Raw genomic sequence first — 19,743 nt, 5'->3', positions numbered from 1 at the left:
ATTCAGAATATCTTACACAATTATAAGTATTGTATCCACATTGAGAGAATAATTGCTTCTTCGTGTTAAAAACTCTTTGGTACTCTGCGCTCTTACAACATTTAGAAAATATCTCCAATACCACTAATATATTCTTTTTTTTAGGCTGACATGTTCTCTGGAGCCATTTTCATCCAACAAGCTATGAGGATCAATATCTATATAGCTATCGTGATGCTGCTACTGATCACTGCTTTGTACACTGTTACTGGTAGGTAAGCTTACTTGGAATTGTCCCATAGACGATGAATGAGCAGGAGGTGGAGAATGCACACCTCTGCTCCACTCAACATGGGCCTGTTTTCGAGATCGATGGCGGTCCCAGTGATTGAACCCCCATTGATCAGTAAGTTTAGGATATTACAACTTTCAGCTCTGAGGAAACCATTTGAAATACATTAGACATTCCTTTCAATATCCAGTTTTGATCAACAGCATCTCCTGAAACTGACTTAAATGTTAGAAATTGTTGGTTTCATATAAGTATATGAATTCTGATGTACCAACTAGTTGTATCAGTAGAGACAGGTATGTATCGCACAGACAGGGGTCTGCTGCGATCTGACTCCAGGACAGGTTGCTGGGTCTTCAGAGTTAAAACAAAAGAAAGTCAAAACCGCCCCCTTTTATATATAGATTGAAGGTCTCAGCGGACACAAGGGCGCACGTCCAAAACCAGGGAGCCCATCCCGGACAGTACCAAGACCACAAAGATCAAAAAGACAGCGCCACAATGGATGGTGAAAAAATAGGAGCTTACATTTATTCTGCCTCCTGTAGCAACGTTTCGGTCAAAAGACCTTTATCAAGCACGTCTGTTGACCGAAACGTCACTACAGGAGGCAGAATAAATGTAAGCTCCTATTTTTTCACCATCCATTGTGGCGCTGTCTTTTTGTTTTTTGTGGTCCAGGTTGCTGGGTCTTGTCCCACAAACCTGTATATTTGAAAAGTGCTGGATTTAAGAGTTAACCAGAAAGTGATGGGCGGATCTAGTTCACCACATACCTCTGGGGGGGTTGTTCCTGTTATGTCAGAAAGGTCCTATATGCTTCCTGGGTAGACCACATGGAGAGAGAGGGAAAAGAAAAGGCCATGTGGGAGTCTGGAGCTGGCTGAAGCTTCCTGAAAGTCCAGGAAGCTACTGAGGGTCTGTGTGTTAAGAGGGAGAAGGCCTCCTGTGTGTGTCTGGCTCCAGACAGAGCCTGAATCCTGTACACTAACCACAGGCTTAATGGAGCAGAGCCCTGCTATGGATATTGCTATTTTGTTTTGCCTGCTCTAAAGGCTGTTTACTTTCTGTTTGTGCTTCTGGGATTTATGAAGCAATAAACCCACATGAACTTTTAATCCCTTTCTGATGTACTATCCCGTCGAGGTAACCTGAGCCCGTATGACCATCGACGGGATAGTACGTAATACGCGATCAGCCATGCTCACGAGGGGAGCGCAGCCGATTGCAGCCAGGTGTCAGCTCTCACCCGGCACTATGTGCCAGGAGCAATCATGGACCACTCCCGGCACTTTAACCCCTGGAACACTGTGATCAAACAAGATTGCAGCATTCCGGTGGCATAGGGAAGAAACGTGCAGGGAGGGGGCTCCCTGCGTGCTTCCCTGAGACCCTCAAAACATCGCGATGTGATTGCGTTGTTCCGAGGGTCTTCTCCCTGCAGGTCCCCAGATCTAAGATGGCCATGGAGTCCTTCCGGGTCCTGCAGGGAGGTGGCTTGTCAGTGCCTGCTGAGAGCAGGCACTGAGAAGCCTCCTACACTGCCTGTCAGATCGCTGATCTGACACAGTAATCTGCAACGTGTCAGATCAGCGATCTGACTTTATACAGTGATGTCCCACCCTAGGACAATGTAAAAAAGTTAAAATAAATTAACATGTGTAAAAATATATTTTTTTAAATTCCTAAAAAGAGGCTAAAAACAATGCTTTATCACCATACCGCAGCACAAAAAGTGGAATAACACGTGATCAAAAACACGGATATAGATAAACATGGCACCGCTGAAAATGTCATCTTTTCCCGCAAATAATGAGCCGACATACAGCGTCATTAGCAAAAAAATTAAAAAGTTATATCCCTCAGAATAAAGCGATGCAAACATAATTATTTTTTATATAAAATAGTTTTTATTGTATAAAAGCGCCAAAACATAAAAAATTATATAAATGAGGTATCGCTGTAATTGTTCTAACCCGAACAATAAAACTGCTTCATCAATTTTACCACACGCGGAACGGTATAAGCGCCCCCCCAAAAGAAATTCATGAATTGCTGGTTTTTCTTCATTCTGCCTCCCAAAAATCATAATAAGAAGCAATAAAAAAAAGTCATGTGCCCGAAAATGGTACCAATAAAAACATCAACTCGTCCCACAAAAAACAAGACCTCACATTACTCTGTGGGCCAAAATAAGGAAAAATTATAGCTCTCAAAATGTGGTGATGCAAAAACTATTGTTTGCAATAAAAAGCATCTTTTAGTGTGTGACAGCTGCCAAACTAAAACCCACTATAAATAATAAATCAAACCCCCCTTTATCACCCCCTTAGTTAGGGAAAAATACTAAAATAAAAAAAATTATTTATTTCCATTTTCCCATTAGGGTTAGGGTTAGGGCTAAAGTTAGGGTTGGAGCTAAAGTTAGGGTTAGGGTTGGGGCTAAAGTTAGGACTAGGGTTGGGGCTAGGGATGGGGTTAGGGTGTGGATTACATTTACGGTTGGGATTAGGGTTGGGATTAGGATTAGGGGCGTGTTTGGGTTAGGGGTGTGGTTAGGGTTATGGTTAGGGTTGGGATTAGGGTTAGAGGTACGTTCAGGTTAGGGTTGCAGTTAGAATTGCGGTGTTTCCACTGTTTAGGCACATCAGGGGCTCTCAAAATGTGACATGGCATCCGATCTCAATTCAAGTCAACTCTGCATTGAAAAAGTAAAACGGTGCTCCTTCCCTTCTGAGCTCAGCTGTACGCCCAAACAGTGGTTTATCCCCACATGTGGGGTATCAGCATACTCAGGACAAAGTGGACAACTTTTTCGGTCCAATTTTTCCTGTTACCCTTGGGAAAATAAAAATTTGTGGGCTAAAAAATCATTTTTGTGGGAAAAAATTATTTTTTATTTTCACAGCTCTGCGTTATAAACTTTAGTCAAACACTTGGGGGTTCAAAGTTCTCACAACACATCTAGATAAGTTCCTTGGGGGGTCTAGTTTCCAAAATGGGGTCACTTTTGTTTTTTTTTAATGTTTAGGTAAATCAGGGGCTCTGAAAATGCAACGTGACGCCCACAGACCATTCCATCTAAGTCTGCATTCTAAAGCGGTGCTCTTTCCCTTCCAAGCTCTGCCATGCGCCCAAACAGTGGTTCCCCCCACATATGGGATATCAGCATACTCAGGACAAATTGCACAACAACTTTTGGGGTCCAATTTCTCCTGTTAACCTTGGGAAAATAAAAAATTGGGGGCGAAAAGATCATTTTTGTGAAAAAAATGATTTTTTATTTTTACGGCTCTATATTATAAACTTATTTGAAGCATTTTGGGTTTCAAAGTGCTCACCATACATCTAAAGAAGTTCCTTAGGGGGTCTACTTTCCAAAATTATGTCACTTGTGGGGGGTTTCCACTGTTTAGGCACATCAGGGGCGACATGGCGTCCTATCTCATTTCCAGCCAATTTTTCATTGAAAAGTCAAATGGCGCTCCTTCCCTTCTGAGCTCTGCCATGCGCCCAAACAGTGGTTTACTCCCACATATGGGGTATCAGCATACTCAGGACAAATTGCACAACAACTTTTGGGGTCCAATTTCTCCTCTTACCCTTGGGAAATTAAAACAAATTGGATCTTAAGTGAATTTTTTGTGAAAAAAAAGTTGAATGTTCATTTTTTTTTTTTAATTTTCCAAAAATTCCTGTGACGCCCCTGAAGGGTTAATAAACTTCTTGAATGTGGTTTTGAGCACATTCAGGGGTGCAGTATTTAGAATGGTGTCACTTTTGGGTATTTTCTATCATATAGACCCCTCAAAGTGACTTCATATGTGATGTGGTCCCTAAAAAAAAATGGTGTTGTAAAAATGAGAAATCGCTGGTCAACTTTTAACTCCCTAACGAAAAAAATTTTGGTTCCAAAATTGTGCTGATGTAAAGTGAGCATGTGGGAAATGTTACTTATTAAGTATTTTGTGTGACATATCTCTGTGATTTAAGGGCATGAAAATTCAAAGTTGGAAAATTGTGAAATTTTCCAAATTTTCACCAAATTTTAGTTTTTTTCACAAATAAACGCAAGTCATATCAAAGAAATGTTACCACTATCATGAAGTACAATATGTCACGAGAAAACAGTGTCAGAATCACTGGGATCCATGCAAGCATTCCAGAGTTATTAGCTCATAAAGGGACAGTGGTCAGAATTGTAAAAAATTGGCAGACCACTCTTGGGGGTTAAGGGGTTAAAGGAACGTGCCTCCTGTTTTCCTCCCATCGCAGTGAGTGTACCCCTACCCACTTCGTAATCGCTATGTCACAGAATGTACACCTGTTATAAGTTTTAAAGCTGATAAGATAAGAGTAGTAAATTATTCTACAGAAAGTTATCTAAGAGTTCATTCAGTCATCAGTGATTTTCTTGTATGAGAAAATTGAACAGTTTGGTTGATGTGTCAGCTTTTGTCAAGAAAGTTTGGTCTGAGTTTCATCAGTTTTTCTCAGATGAAAAAAACTGATGGAAGTTTCTCACCATTCTCTTATCAATGAAATCATGAAAAATGAGCAGCAGCCAGCATACGAATTGAGTTCTGCCCAATTTTATTTTTCACGACCTCTAGACTTGCATTGATGAGCTTGACCTAAGTCTCAGATCAAAGTTGGACAAGTCTCTGTAATTTTTTGCAGACCAGCAAAAACACCTGGACATGTGAACAGCCCAATAGACTGTAATAAGTACCCGTGAAAAACATGGCTACAAATCGTATGACAAAAACTGATGTCTTAATGACACTTAAGGCATTTACATAATTAATTACATTGTTTCAGCATAGGAGCAGAAAAGATAAATTAATGGTGCTCTCTTCATTTCCATCTGCCCCATTAGATTGAATAAAACCATTGCATAATGGACCCCAGCAGGGCTCAACAAAATCTACTGACTAATAATTGGGCTGGTTGAGTTCCATCATGATGCCTTTAACAGTAACAATAGCCCTGCATGATGTGTTATTCTTACCTTAAAATCAGACAAAACCTGTGGCTGAGAATCCTAACAGATCCTTCAACGCAGATGTGAACAGAGCCTTAGCTGAATGTTTTTGCTGATTTGCTAACTGTTCTTATTTGTTGTCTAGGTGGCCTGGCTGCTGTCATTTACACAGACACTCTGCAAACCATCATCATGCTTGTAGGATCATTCATACTTTTGGGCTTTGGTGAGTGAGCTAAAATCACCTTACTTAACAAGTAGAACTACTACGGTAATATGTTAAATGGGCATTTTTGCCTTTTTCATTTCTATCTACCCCATTGGATTAGCTTATGTGCCATTCTTTAACCTTAGAAAATTTCTTTCAGCTTTCAACAAAGTTGGAGGATATGAGTCATTCATGGATAAATATATGGCAGCCATTCCTACTGAAGTATATGATAATGGCACTTTGATTGATCCAAAATGTTACACTCCACGAGCTGATGCATTCCACCTTTTCCGAGATCCTATAACTGGAGATATGCCATGGCCTGGCCTTATCTTTGGTCTTTCCATCCTGGCTCTTTGGTACTGGTGCACAGATCAGGTAACGTAGAGATTCTAGTGAGTTCAGATTGAATTTTTATATGAAGAATGTAGATGAGGAAAACCTTTCTCATTTGTTTTTTGGTGCTAGGTAATTGTTCAGCGATGTCTCTCTGCCAAGAACATGTCACATGTGAAGGCTGGCTGTATCCTGTGTGGATATCTTAAACTGTTGCCCATGTTTTTGATGGTTTTTCCCGGAATGATCAGCCGCATTTTATACACAAGTAAATGCCCAAGAGCTTTGTAAAATACTTACTATTTCCTATTACACTGTCATTCATTTATAATTTTAGCTTCTTTTTTTAGATGAAGTTCTTTGTGTGGTACCATCTAAGTGTAAAGAATATTGTGACGCAGAAGTTGGATGTACCAATATCGCTTACCCCAAGTTGGTGATTGATTTGATGCCAGATGGTAAGGTGCCTTCAGATATAGCACTTATTATATGTAATATACAGGCAAGTGCAAGACAACAGCAGAGTACTTTGTATTAACCAAAAACATGCATGTTTTGGGAGGATTTTAATTCATGGGCCATTCAGCAATATTGTCTGCTTTTAATAAATTTCCCTTCAATCTGTACTGTTTATTTTTTCTCCAAAATCTCTTAACATTTGTAATATTGGATAGCATTTTGCTTCAAAGGTTAGCGAGTCTAGTATGACAATACTTTTGACTTGTTGTAAAGATTAAAATTCAGATTTTTAGAATTTCTACACTTCTGTTCACTATTACTTGAAATGTTAAATGGTTAATAAGCTTGACAGCTTGACCTGTGGAATGTTTTACACCCCTTGTTGCTAATATCCCAGAAAATGAATAAAACCAGGATTAAGAGTATTAATATAAAATGTTGATCTGGGAATCCGTATAATTACTGGTAGGGAGTAAGGAATATTTACTTCCTATAGGTCAACTTGGGTTTTGAAAGTATAAGGCCATGGCTACTAAAAAAACATTTGGGCAACTGTTAGGAGTCGAGTTCCCGCTGCTGCACAGGGGGAATCTCGAACCTTGTCTGCTGCGGTCTCTCATTCTGCATCAGCTGCAGTGGAGCCTGCTCAGCGGAGATGTCGGTCCCAGCGTCTCGCTCAGTCTGAATCTGTGCAAAGGGTTACTGCTGCCTTTCCAGGCTCTGCCATTGTAGCCTGTACTGATTAGCAGCGAGCAGACGTCTCTGGGACTAAGTCCTGCTTTTCCCCTTCTGAGCATGCCCAAAGGAAGACCTCTCAGTGGAGGTCTGGGGTCACATGCTCAGGTACTGCAGCAGCTCCTATTTGTCCTCTAGGAAGGTCCTGAAGTTGCTCAGTTACTGTAGCAGTTCTCATTGGTCCTCTAGAAAGGTCCTGAACTTGCTGCAGCTATAAAAGGTTCGCATGGCCGCACAGCCATGCGCTAGTATACACTTGTTTATGTGTGTGTGTTGTGAGTGAAAGTCGCTCTTTAATCATCCCCTCCCTTGTGTTTGAATGCTCGCGTAAGGAGGATGATTGTAATCTAGCGCCCGACTTTACCAACATAATACACAAACAGCGTCTATTGCTGTGACCGCCAGTGCGGCGCCATGCGCTATCACTGCGCTTTCCAAACCCAAGTCTGGGTGGTTAGTGGCATCCATCAGTGCAGCACCGCATGCACTCTCGTGCTACTTTATTATTATTTTCGTTACGTGCTGTACTGCGGCCCTGTGACGCAACAGGGTTAGCTTCTTTTACACAGGGTGAAGCTAACCCGTGTGTGTATTCTCATTGTACCGCCATATAGTCTGTCATTGCTTAGCAGCAGGTTCCATCTCTGCACGGTGGACCCCGGGCTGCGAACGCACCTTATTCCTTTTCTCTAATTATTTGGTGCCTTCCGCTAGCCCTAACAGCAACTTATCTGCAATTTGCTGTCATGCAACTATTTTAGAGCAGTGATTTTTCTGTAAAAAAATGGTTAAATTGCAGAAAAGCTGCGAGCTAGTTGCAGTCATGTGTGACTTGCATTTAAGTCTATGGATTTAATCAGCCATCATGTGCCTTTAACAGCCACAGGTGGAGTGGAGCTCCGCCCATGACTGTTAGCCAATTAAATGCTGCTGTCAATCTCTGACAGCGGCATTTAACACGCAGCAGGGGGACGTGTCATTCTACATGCCCATTGCTGTGCCCTTGATGTGACTACAGAGCACCGATGGTTTGCTATGTCAGCAGGAGATCTGTCTTAAATAAAATAATATACATGTTTGGTAGCTGCGTGATCAAACTAACACGGAAAATCATATTGTCAGGTCAGTTTTTCTCCATAGTTAACATGGTACATTTAAGAAAAAAAAACTAAAATAAATAAATTACACTTTTTTTTTCAATTTCAGCGCAGTTGGAATTTTTTTTTTCGCTTTCCAGTGCATCACAAAATACAACTCGTCTTGGAAAAAATAAGCCCTCATATGGCTGTGTGGACACAAAAATAAGAAAAAATATGACTCTTGGAAGAAGGGGGAGGAAAATATGAAAAGAAAAAAATGTAAAATTGCCCAGGGGTGAAGGGGTTAATAGGAGTATGTAGACTTTTTATAGCCACTGTATACAAGATTGGCAACAACTGTGAATGTAATAACTGTAAACTTTTTTCTTGCTACTGTCACTTCAGAGCTGCTGATAGTTTAATAGACCATCATGAGTAATCTCTCATTTGTAGCAGCTTGGCACCTTTCTTCCTATTATTTATTTTGTTTTAGTCACAGTTTACTAAAGTAGCATCACAATTCATCCTTGCTAACCTTTCTTTGATTTCCCAGGACTTCGTGGTTTGATGTTGTCAGTAATGTTGGCATCTCTCATGAGTTCCTTAACATCCATCTTCAATAGTGCCAGTACCCTGTTTACCATGGACATTTACACCAACATCCGTAAGAAGGCTTCAGAGAAAGAGCTGATGATAGCTGGGAGGTAATAGAAACTTCTACAGTGGCTCACCTGACTGTTCTCCCATATTTAGGGTGGCATATGTTGACTGAAAAAGTACTAGTGTGGTGTTTCCCTGTTTGACTGCCATTTTATTACTTTAAAAGCTTTTTGAGTAGCCATTAAGTGCTTGACTGACCCTTCAGCATCTGTAATGGTTGTTGAATTGCTCCTGTAGTTATCCATTAACCATTGTAAATGAATCAATATTTAAAAACAATATCTCTATTCTAATACTTTATAACATTCCCATCATGCATAGCCTGAAGTGAAGCATAATTCATATTCATTTACGATATGTCATATTTGAGTAGGCCATGCTAAATCCAGAAGACATATTCCTTATATTAGTGTGGAATGACTGAATACTGTATATCAAACAAAGATTTACCAAAATATTTACTAGTCTGTCAGTAATTAGTTTCCAAGACGTTATTAATGCATTACATGTCAACCAATGGTCAATGGCGAAACCAAAAGCGGCCATATTATCAAGGCATGCCGTATAGCCATCTTCAGTGGGATCCACATCACAGGTCATGAGTTCATGTTCACGTGAACAGAGACACAGCTGTGGATATAGTGGTTTTGAGCTTTACAAAGGCGTTTGACACTGTCCCACATAATCACCTAATGGGTACATTAAGGTCAGTAGGCTTAGAAAGTAATGTTTGTAATTCCATTAAAAACTGTCTCATGTCAAAGACCCCACCCAGAGAATTGTAGTCTATGATTGCTACTCCTAATGGTCTCTGGTTGTAAGTGGTGTATCCCAAAGATAGAAGACAGGATTAATAGTGTCGTTACCTTTTTTGCAGATGACAACAAGTTATATAGTATAGTGCAGTCTGTGGAAGATGTTCATAATTTACAAGCTCACTTGGGCAAAATTAGTGTTTGGGCATCAACGTGGCATATGAAGTTCAATGAAAGGAAATGTAAGGTTATTCACCTGGGCACCAAATATGTGGGCAACATACTGTATGTTCTTACATACAGTAAGTGCTTTATCTTTTAGAATATGCAGTTCAGTTCTGGGCAACAGTTCATAGAAACTGTCACATCTCCACCAGTACCCACTCTTGCAACATCTGCTACTGTTGCCAGGCGCCGACGTATTCACTCAATGGGCGGTGCTGGTGATAAAAGAGACGTTGGAACCAGAAACTCTGTACGGCACAGGTTCTATCCAGCCACTTCGATTTGGGTGGCTGGGAACCATTGTGCTAACTGGTATGGCAGTATGGATGCATGTGTTTTCCAGCTGGAGTTATCAGCTCCCTGCTCCAGCCAATTGGAGAGCATCACACCCTAATAAAGCTTCCAGCTTACTGCTGGAATCTGCCAGATATAGTCTTGTGCTTCTCTGGTTCAGTCCTGTCTGTTAGTTCCTTGTTGTTTCATTGCTCTTTGTTTTGACCTTGGCTTAAGTTTTTCTGACTACTCTTATGGATCCTGATTTTGTCCTTTATTCAGTTTCTCGATTTTGACCCTACTTGGCGGATGGCAGTACTTATGTGGATACAATTTTCCATTGTAAGTCCAGATCCCTGTATAGAGCTTAACAGGTGTTGGTTTTTTCTGGGGTCTGCTAGTTGGAGTGGCTTGTGCCACTGTCCAAGGTACTGTCCGATCTAGGCTTTTTGAGCCTGTAGCCTGAAACAGACGTTACAGAAACTATGCCCTCGAATTAGAAAAGGTATTTAGAAGAGCAACAAAACTGATAAGGGCCATTAAGAATCTTAAGATTATGAAGAAAGAATAAAAGAATGAAATATATATTTTTTTAAAAAGAGACATCTAAACGGCAACATGATTAACTTGTAAAAGAACATCCATGGCCCATACAGAATGTATGGTTAAAAGCTGTTTCATGTAAAAACCCTCTCAAAAGACAAGAGGTCACTCCCTTCATCTGGAGAAAGATTCTACATTGGATACTGGGCTGGCCTTTTTTAACATAAGAACTATTAATTTGTGGAATAGTCTCCCGAAAGACATAAGGAGGTACGATTGATGCTTTCAAAAGAGGTCTCAGATGCTTTTCAGAAAAAAATAATATAAATGCGTTTGTAAATATAAAAAGTTGTTTTCTGAAAGTTTGTTCTAGTAAATCAACAATTGTGACCAGCAGGGAAAATTAGCTCTTTTACAGCAGACTGTATCATGCATTATGGTTGTACATATACTCCTTTTCTTTATCCTTTCTCATCTGTTGGTTGAACATGATGGAAATGTTTATTTTTTCAACCATGTAAGCTATGTGACTAAGTTGTTGCACAGTGTAAAACCTTAATTATTGATAAACTTTAAAAACACACAGTTTTTGTCACGCTGTGACTGTATGTAAATAGAGAAAGGGTCCCTGCACTGTCCCTAGGGCTGGAACGCTAACTATCCCTGCTCCCATAGGTACCTCTAAAGGTAAGGGGGTTTGGCCCACCAGCCTTATTGTTCTCCTGTTATACCCTAAGCTGTCTCATCCCCCTTCCCCAGGAGGCCTGGGACAGAAATGCTAGTGTATAAACACATAGGACAAACAGGGATAACAAAAAAACTAACATACAAAACACTCGCCAAAGATAGAGGGGTAGGGTTGGAATGTACAAACCACATGGGAATAGGACAATGATGAAAGCATACACCCAAAAACAGCATGCAACAATCTTCAGCAGAAACAACGATCTCCAACTCAGCACAGCGACTCCAAAAAGCTAGGAAGTAAAACTTTCATTGGTGAGGAAGATAAAGTCTACTCAGATTTTATAGAGAGCGGAAATGACCAGGTCAGGAACAGCTGTGAGATGGAGCTGCAAGTTTCTAACCAGCATAGAAAGGATGGTTAACCTCTTCAACACCAAAAGAAATTAAATCAATTTAACATGAAACACAAACACACAGGCTAAATGGAAGATCAGTGATTCACAATATGTGATGATTCTCCAACCCCACATCTCCCAAAAAGACCCTCTTGTGACTGGTTTACAAGTTATGTCATTTACAAGCCAATCAACTGAAAAAACTATAACTCTGTGAAGTATTGCACTTCATCCTGAGATACATATAGTAGGTTGAGGTTATACCCACCATATAAAAACAGCCATAGACATCTTGTAGAGTATGCTAGATGCTTTAATTGAAAAAAAACAAAAAAAAAACCAATTATTTAAAAGCCATATGTGATTAAAAGGGTTATTTCCACCAGATAGATGATAACTTTCTGATTAGTGGGCTCTAACTGCTAAAATTCCCACTGATCGCTAAACAGGGTTCTAAAATGCCAGAATGTTGTTAACCACACATATTGCTCTATTCATTCTGTATGGGATTGCTGCATTCGGCTATTATCCTTAGAAAATGAATGCATCAATGACCACTATTCCATTCTAGCATGGTATTTCAGGGACTCATTCTCAGGATCTTTGCAATCAGTGGCGGATTATAATGAGGTCAATCTGGGCGGTAGCCCAGGCCCAGTGGTGTGGGGGGGGCCCTGGGCAACCGCTCAGATTGACCGCCGCCATCAGGGCATTACTGGCGTATGGGCCCGGTGGGCAGAGGGGGCCCGCATCGGGCCCCGTCTCATCTGCTCACCGGGCCCCTACCGGCGCTGCGGCAGTTTCAACGCTATTGACGTGCGGGCGCGCACCCGCATGTCAATAGTTAACAGCCGCCAGCCAATTGGAGGCTGGCAGCTGATGTCAGCCGCAGGGCGCACGTCGCCGGCATCTGATGTCATTGTCAGTCGCCAGCGAGTGCACGCTGCTGGAGGGAGCTTCACCGCTGGAGCATGGACAGGTGAGGAGAACTCGTTTTTTTTTTTTATTGTGAACGGCAATCCGGGGGGCCCGGGCCAGAATACTAGACACTGGGGGCAGAGATGCTGGAGACACTGGGGACAATATGCTGGAGACACTGGGGGCAATATGCTGGAGACACTGGGGGCAATATGCTGGACACCCTGGGGGCAGGATGCTGGACACACTGGGGGCAGAATGCTGGACACACTGGGGGCAGGATGCTGGACACACTGGGGGCAGGATGCTGGACACACTGGGGGCAATATGCTGGACACACGGGGGGCAATATGCTGGAGACACTGGGGGCAGGATGCTGGACACACTGGGGGCAGAGATGCTGGAGACACTGGGGGCAATATGCTGGAGACACTGGGGGCAATATGCTGGAGACACTGGGGGCAATATGCTGGAGACACTGGGGGCAATATGCTGGACACCCTGGGGGCAGGATGCTGGACACACTGGGGGCAGGATGCTGGACACACTGGGGGCAGATTGCTGGACACACTAGGGGCAGATTGCTGGACACACTAGGGGCAATATGCTGGACACACTGGGGGCAGATTGCTGGACACACTGGGGGCAATATGCTGGACACACTGGGGAAGATTGCTGGACACACTGGGGGCAATGTACTGGACACACTGGGGGCAATATTCTGGACACATTGGGGGCAATATGCTGGACACACTGGGGGCAGGATGCTGGACACACTGGGTGCAGGATGCTGGACACACTGGGGGCAGGATGCTGGACACTCTGGGTGCTGGATGCTGGACACTCTGGGTGCTGGATGCTGGACACTCTGGAGGCAGGATGCTGGACATACTGGGGCAGGATGCTGGACACACTGGGGGCAATATGCTGGAGACACTGGGGGCAATATGCTGGAGACACTGGGGGCAGGATGCTGGACACACTGGGGGCAGGATGCTGGACACACTGGGGGCAGGATGCTGGACACACTGGGGCAGATTGCTGGACACACTGGGGGCAATATGCTGCACTCACTGGGGCAGATTGCTGGACACACTGGAGGCAATGTGCTGGACAAACTGGGGGCAATATGCTGGACACACGGGGGGCAATATGCTGGAGACACTGGGGGCAGGATGCTGGACACACTGGGGGCAGGATGCTGGACACACTGGGGCAGATTGCTGGACACACTGGGGGCAATATGCTGCACACACTGGGGCAGAATGCTGGACACACTGGGGGCAATATGCTGGAGACACTGGGGGCAGGATGCTGGACACACTGGGGGCAGGATGCTGGACACACTGGGGGCAATATGCTGGACACACGGGGGGCAATATGCTGGAGACACTGGGGGCAGGATGCTGGACACACTGGGGGCAGGATGCTGGACACACTGGGGGCAATATGCTGGACACACTGGGGGCAATATGCTGGAGACACTGGGGGCAGGATGCTGGACACACTGGGGGCAGGATGCTGGACACACTGGGGGCAATATGCTGGACACACGGGGGGCAATATGCTGGAGACACTGGGGGCAGGATGCTGGACACACTGGGGGCAGAGATGCTGGAGACACTGGGGGCAATATGCTGGAGACACTGGGGGCAATATGCTGGAGACACTGGGGGCAATATGCTGGAGACACTGGGGGCAATATGCTGGACACCCTGGGGGCAGGATGCTGGACACACTGGGGGCAGGATGCTGGACACACTGGGGGCAGATTGCTGGACACACTAGGGGCAGATTGCTGGACACACTAGGGGCAATATGCTGGACACACTGGGGGCAGATTGCTGGACACACTGGGGGCAATATGCTGGACACACTGGGGAAGATTGCTGGACACACTGGGGGCAATGTACTGGACACACTGGGGGCAATATTCTGGACACATTGGGGGCAATATGCTGGACACACTGGGGGCAGGATGCTGGACACACTGGGTGCAGGATGCTGGACACACTGGGGGCAGGATGCTGGACACTCTGGGTGCTGGATGCTGGACACTCTGGGTGCTGGATGCTGGACACTCTGGAGGCAGGATGCTGGACATACTGGGGCAGGATGCTGGACACACTGGGGGCAATATGCTGGAGACACTGGGGGCAATATGCTGGAGACACTGGGGGCAGGATGCTGGACACACTGGGGGCAGGATGCTGGACACACTGGGGGCAGGATGCTGGACACACTGGGGCAGATTGCTGGACACACTGGGGGCAATATGCTGCACTCACTGGGGCAGATTGCTGGACACACTGGAGGCAATGTGCTGGACAAACTGGGGGCAATATGCTGGACACACGGGGGGCAATATGCTGGAGACACTGGGGGCAGGATGCTGGACACACTGGGGGCAGGATGCTGGACACACTGGGGCAGATTGCTGGACACACTGGGGGCAATATGCTGCACACACTGGGGCAGAATGCTGGACACACTGGGGGCAATATGCTGGAGACACTGGGGGCAGGATGCTGGACACACTGGGGGCAGGATGCTGGACACTGGGGCAGAATGCTGGACACACTGGGGGCAATATGCTGGACACACTGGGGGCAATATGCTGGACACACTGGGGGCAGGATGCTGGACACACTGGGGGCAGGATGCTGGACACACTGGGGGCAGGATGCTGGACACTGGGGCAGAATGCTGGACACACTGGGGGCAATATGCTGGACACACTGGGGGCAATATGCTGGACACACTGGGGGCAGGATGCTGGACACACTGGGGGCAGGATGCTGGACACCCTGGGGGCAGGATGCTGGACACACTGGGGGCAGGATGCTGGACACACTGGGGGCAGATTGCTGGACACACTAGGGGCAGATTGCTGGACACACTAGGGGCAATATGCTGGACACACTGGGGGCAGATTGCTGGACACACTGGGGGCAATATGCTGGACACACTGGGGAAGATTGCTGGACACACTGGGGGCAATGTACTGGACACACTGGGGGCAATATTCTGGACACATTGGGGGCAATATGCTGGACACACTGGGGGCAGGATGCTGGACACACTGGGTGCAGGATGCTGGACACACTGGGGGCAGGATGCTGGACACTCTGGGTGCTGGATGCTGGACACTCTGGGTGCTGGATGCTGGACACTCTGGAGGCAGGATGCTGGACATACTGGGGCAGGATGCTGGACACACTGGGGGCAATATGCTGGAGACACTGGGGGCAATATGCTGGAGACACTGGGGGCAGGATGCTGGACACACTGGGGGCAGGATGCTGGACACACTGGGGGCAGGATGCTGGACACACTGGGGCAGATTGCTGGACACACTGGGGGCAATATGCTGCACTCACTGGGGCAGATTGCTGGACACACTGGAGGCAATGTGCTGGACAAACTGGGGGCAATATGCTGGACACACGGGGGGCAATATGCTGGAGACACTGGGGGCAGGATGCTGGACACACTGGGGGCAGGATGCTGGACACACTGGGGCAGATTGCTGGACACACTGGGGGCAATATGCTGCACACACTGGGGCAGAATGCTGGACACACTGGGGGCAATATGCTGGAGACACTGGGGGCAGGATGCTGGACACACTGGGGGCAGGATGCTGGACACACTGGGGGCAATATGCTGGACACACGGGGGGCAATATGCTGGAGACACTGGGGGCAGGATGCTGGACACACTGGGGGCAGGATGCTGGACACACTGGGGGCAATATGCTGGACACACTGGGGGCAATATGCTGGAGACACTGGGGGCAGGATGCTGGACACACTGGGGGCAGGATGCTGGACACACTGGGGGCAATATGCTGGACACACGGGGGGCAATATGCTGGAGACACTGGGGGCAGGATGCTGGACACACTGGGGGCAGAGATGCTGGAGACACTGGGGGCAATATGCTGGAGACACTGGGGGCAATATGCTGGAGACACTGGGGGCAATATGCTGGAGACACTGGGGGCAATATGCTGGACACCCTGGGGGCAGGATGCTGGACACACTGGGGGCAGGATGCTGGACACACTGGGGGCAGATTGCTGGACACACTAGGGGCAGATTGCTGGACACACTAGGGGCAATATGCTGGACACACTGGGGGCAGATTGCTGGACACACTGGGGGCAATATGCTGGACACACTGGGGAAGATTGCTGGACACACTGGGGGCAATGTACTGGACACACTGGGGGCAATATTCTGGACACATTGGGGGCAATATGCTGGACACACTGGGGGCAGGATGCTGGACACACTGGGTGCAGGATGCTGGACACACTGGGGGCAGGATGCTGGACACTCTGGGTGCTGGATGCTGGACACTCTGGGTGCTGGATGCTGGACACTCTGGAGGCAGGATGCTGGACATACTGGGGCAGGATGCTGGACACACTGGGGGCAATATGCTGGAGACACTGGGGGCAATATGCTGGAGACACTGGGGGCAGGATGCTGGACACACTGGGGGCAGGATGCTGGACACACTGGGGGCAGGATGCTGGACACACTGGGGCAGATTGCTGGACACACTGGGGGCAATATGCTGCACTCACTGGGGCAGATTGCTGGACACACTGGAGGCAATGTGCTGGACAAACTGGGGGCAATATGCTGGACACACGGGGGGCAATATGCTGGAGACACTGGGGGCAGGATGCTGGACACACTGGGGGCAGGATGCTGGACACACTGGGGCAGATTGCTGGACACACTGGGGGCAATATGCTGCACACACTGGGGCAGAATGCTGGACACACTGGGGGCAATATGCTGGAGACACTGGGGGCAGGATGCTGGACACACTGGGGGCAGGATGCTGGACACTGGGGCAGAATGCTGGACACACTGGGGGCAATATGCTGGACACACTGGGGGCAATATGCTGGACACACTGGGGGCAGGATGCTGGACACACTGGGGGCAGGATGCTGGACACACTGGGGGCAGGATGCTGGACACTCTGGGGGCAGGATGCTGGACACTCTGGGGGCAGGATGCTGGACACTCTGGGGGCAGGATGCTGGACACACTGGGGGAAGGATGCTGGACACACTGGGGGCAGGATGCTGGACACACTGGGGGCAATATACTGGAGACACTGGGGGCAGGATGCTGGACCCACTGGGGGCAGGATGCTGGACACACTTGGGCAGATTGCTGGACACACTGGGGGCAATATGCTGGAGACACTGGGGCAGATTGGTGGACACCCTGGGGGCAATATGCTGGAGACACTGGGGCAGATTGCTGGACACACTGGGGGCTGAGATATATGTGATGCAGTAACCCCTGTAACAGGTAGGGGGCGCTGCATGGTCTCCCCGGGATGTGCACGGAGTTGTATTGAGGCCGTGAGAATTGACCTGCAGTGATGTCAGGATCACGTGACCAGCCCATGTGATCCATTACTATGGGTGTGGTTACAGGTACATAACGTGACCAGAGTGTGGGTCACATGTTCCTGTGTGGTTCCAGTGTTTGGACCTGAAGGGTCCAAGTGCAAAATCCCTGAGGGAGTTCCTGAGGGCTCGGTGTGTTCCTGTGTTGGAAGCCTGGGAGGAGGCTTCCTGGAAAGCACCTGCTGGCGTGGGAGGTCCTAGGAGGAGGACCGGATCCCGGAGCAGTGCACAGTGGAACTGGGGAAGCTACAATCCTTCAGTGGCTCTGGACTGACTAGTGTGTGCCGGCCAGGCAAGTTGGTGATCCCTGTAAGGCAGCTTACCCGGAGGTGTGGACTGGCAAGGAGTCAGCAGGTGGAGCCGGAGCTCCCGTCAGGTACCGTACAGGCCGGTAGTGCTTGTGAAGTTCTGTGAACTGTGTGGTCTCCCTTGGGAACTGGTTAAGGGAGGACCAGCGTGATTAAGAGACTGTGACCCAGAGTCGTATGTGCTGTTTGTGACTTGGGACATTGGTGAAGTGTACGGCGTACGGACACCCTGGTAACTGGGCGAAGTGAGAGGCCCAGCACGTTAGTGTCCGTGAGGCAAAGCCGTACACTGAAGTGTTTGAAGCTGCAAGTTAAATATCACCAGTTGGTGCCTGTTGTGTTTCATGTTATGAACTGTGCGTAACCCGGTTTATGACGCTTAATAAACCGCATGGACTGCTTTGTTTTATAAACCCGTGCCCGTGTGCTTGAATATCGCGGCCAAGTGAGTGTCCCCCAACACTCTCAGTAAGAGAAACCTTACAATTGGTGGAGAATTTTGGCAACGATCCCGCTAGCACACGTGGAGTTAATTGCTGTGGCAGAGCCACGAAGGTGACAAGCGTCTAGCTGTAACTCGGCGGGGTTACGAAAGTGACAAGCGTCTGCTGTGACTCGGCGGGGTCATGAAGGTGACAAGCGGCAGCGGTGGAGTCGTGCAGAGCCGTGTGGAGAGTAGCCGTGGTTGCAGCGAGAGGTTCCACAGCAGGCGGAGCTGTAGTGTCTTGTGGTTGGCAGCACCTGGAGGTGCCGGTTGTGTGTGACTGCAGCGGGAGCTGTGGCCGTACCAGCAGGAGCTGGTGAAGTGACATAGAGGAAAAAAAAAAAAATTTTTTTCCCTTTTTGTGCAGACTCTTAAAGGGCCAGTACAAGCCCAGAGACAAAGGGGTGTACTGTGCGAACTGGGGCCTGAGTGCCGTGGGGGAGTCCACCGGGTGTATCCCAGGGAGGGGAGTATCCCTAATAGTGAGCGGTGGCCCAAACGGGGATGGTTGCCCAAAAGGGGGCGGAGACCCAAAAAGGAGCGGTAACCCGAATAGGGGTAATGGCCCAAAAAGGGGTGGAATCCCGAAGGGGGGCTGAATCTCGAACCGGGGTGGTATCAAAAAGCGGAGCACTTGCCCAGAAAGGGGGCGGAGCCAAAAGAGGGGCAGCAAACAGTGAGGTGTCACGACTGTGTCCTTTTTGGCTGGATGGAAAGTGTGTGCGGGGGTTGATAGACCCGGGGAGAGAAGCGTCTGTGCTGAGAACCCGACCAGGAGATTCTGTGTCACCTGGCGACACTGAATATCTCCAGGTAGCCACTATCTACATTGTCGCAGCGGAGGTTTCCACATACCATGAGGTGGCTGTAGACCCGATCTTGCCGTATCCTATGGTAATAGGACAAGATTTGGTAGCACTGTGGGAAAAGGCTGAAGTGTTTGTGGATGTAATGTGGATGTCAGTTAGTAATGTTGAGAA

General features: G+C 47.3%; 1 protein-coding gene across 1 annotated transcript in view; it reads left to right on the top strand.

Moving 5' to 3' along the window:
* Positions 1-19,743, top strand: part of SLC5A1 (solute carrier family 5 member 1) — a 169,015-nt gene that overhangs the window by 116,071 nt on the left and 33,201 nt on the right. Inside the window, exons 6-11 of the mRNA XM_077293857.1 lie at positions 145-250; positions 5,401-5,481; positions 5,624-5,844; positions 5,935-6,070; positions 6,153-6,260; positions 8,629-8,779. Of these exons, the coding sequence (XP_077149972.1) occupies positions 145-250; positions 5,401-5,481; positions 5,624-5,844; positions 5,935-6,070; positions 6,153-6,260; positions 8,629-8,779 (803 nt within the window). The remainder of the gene's footprint in view (positions 1-144; positions 251-5,400; positions 5,482-5,623; positions 5,845-5,934; positions 6,071-6,152; positions 6,261-8,628; positions 8,780-19,743) is intronic.

Source organism: Ranitomeya variabilis, chromosome 1 (genome assembly GCF_051348905.1).
Source record: "Ranitomeya variabilis isolate aRanVar5 chromosome 1, aRanVar5.hap1, whole genome shotgun sequence".
Classification (NCBI taxonomy): domain Eukaryota; kingdom Metazoa; phylum Chordata; class Amphibia; order Anura; family Dendrobatidae; genus Ranitomeya; species Ranitomeya variabilis.
The sequence above is the reverse complement of the archived record's forward strand: the minus strand, read 5'-3'. Positions and strand labels throughout refer to the sequence as shown.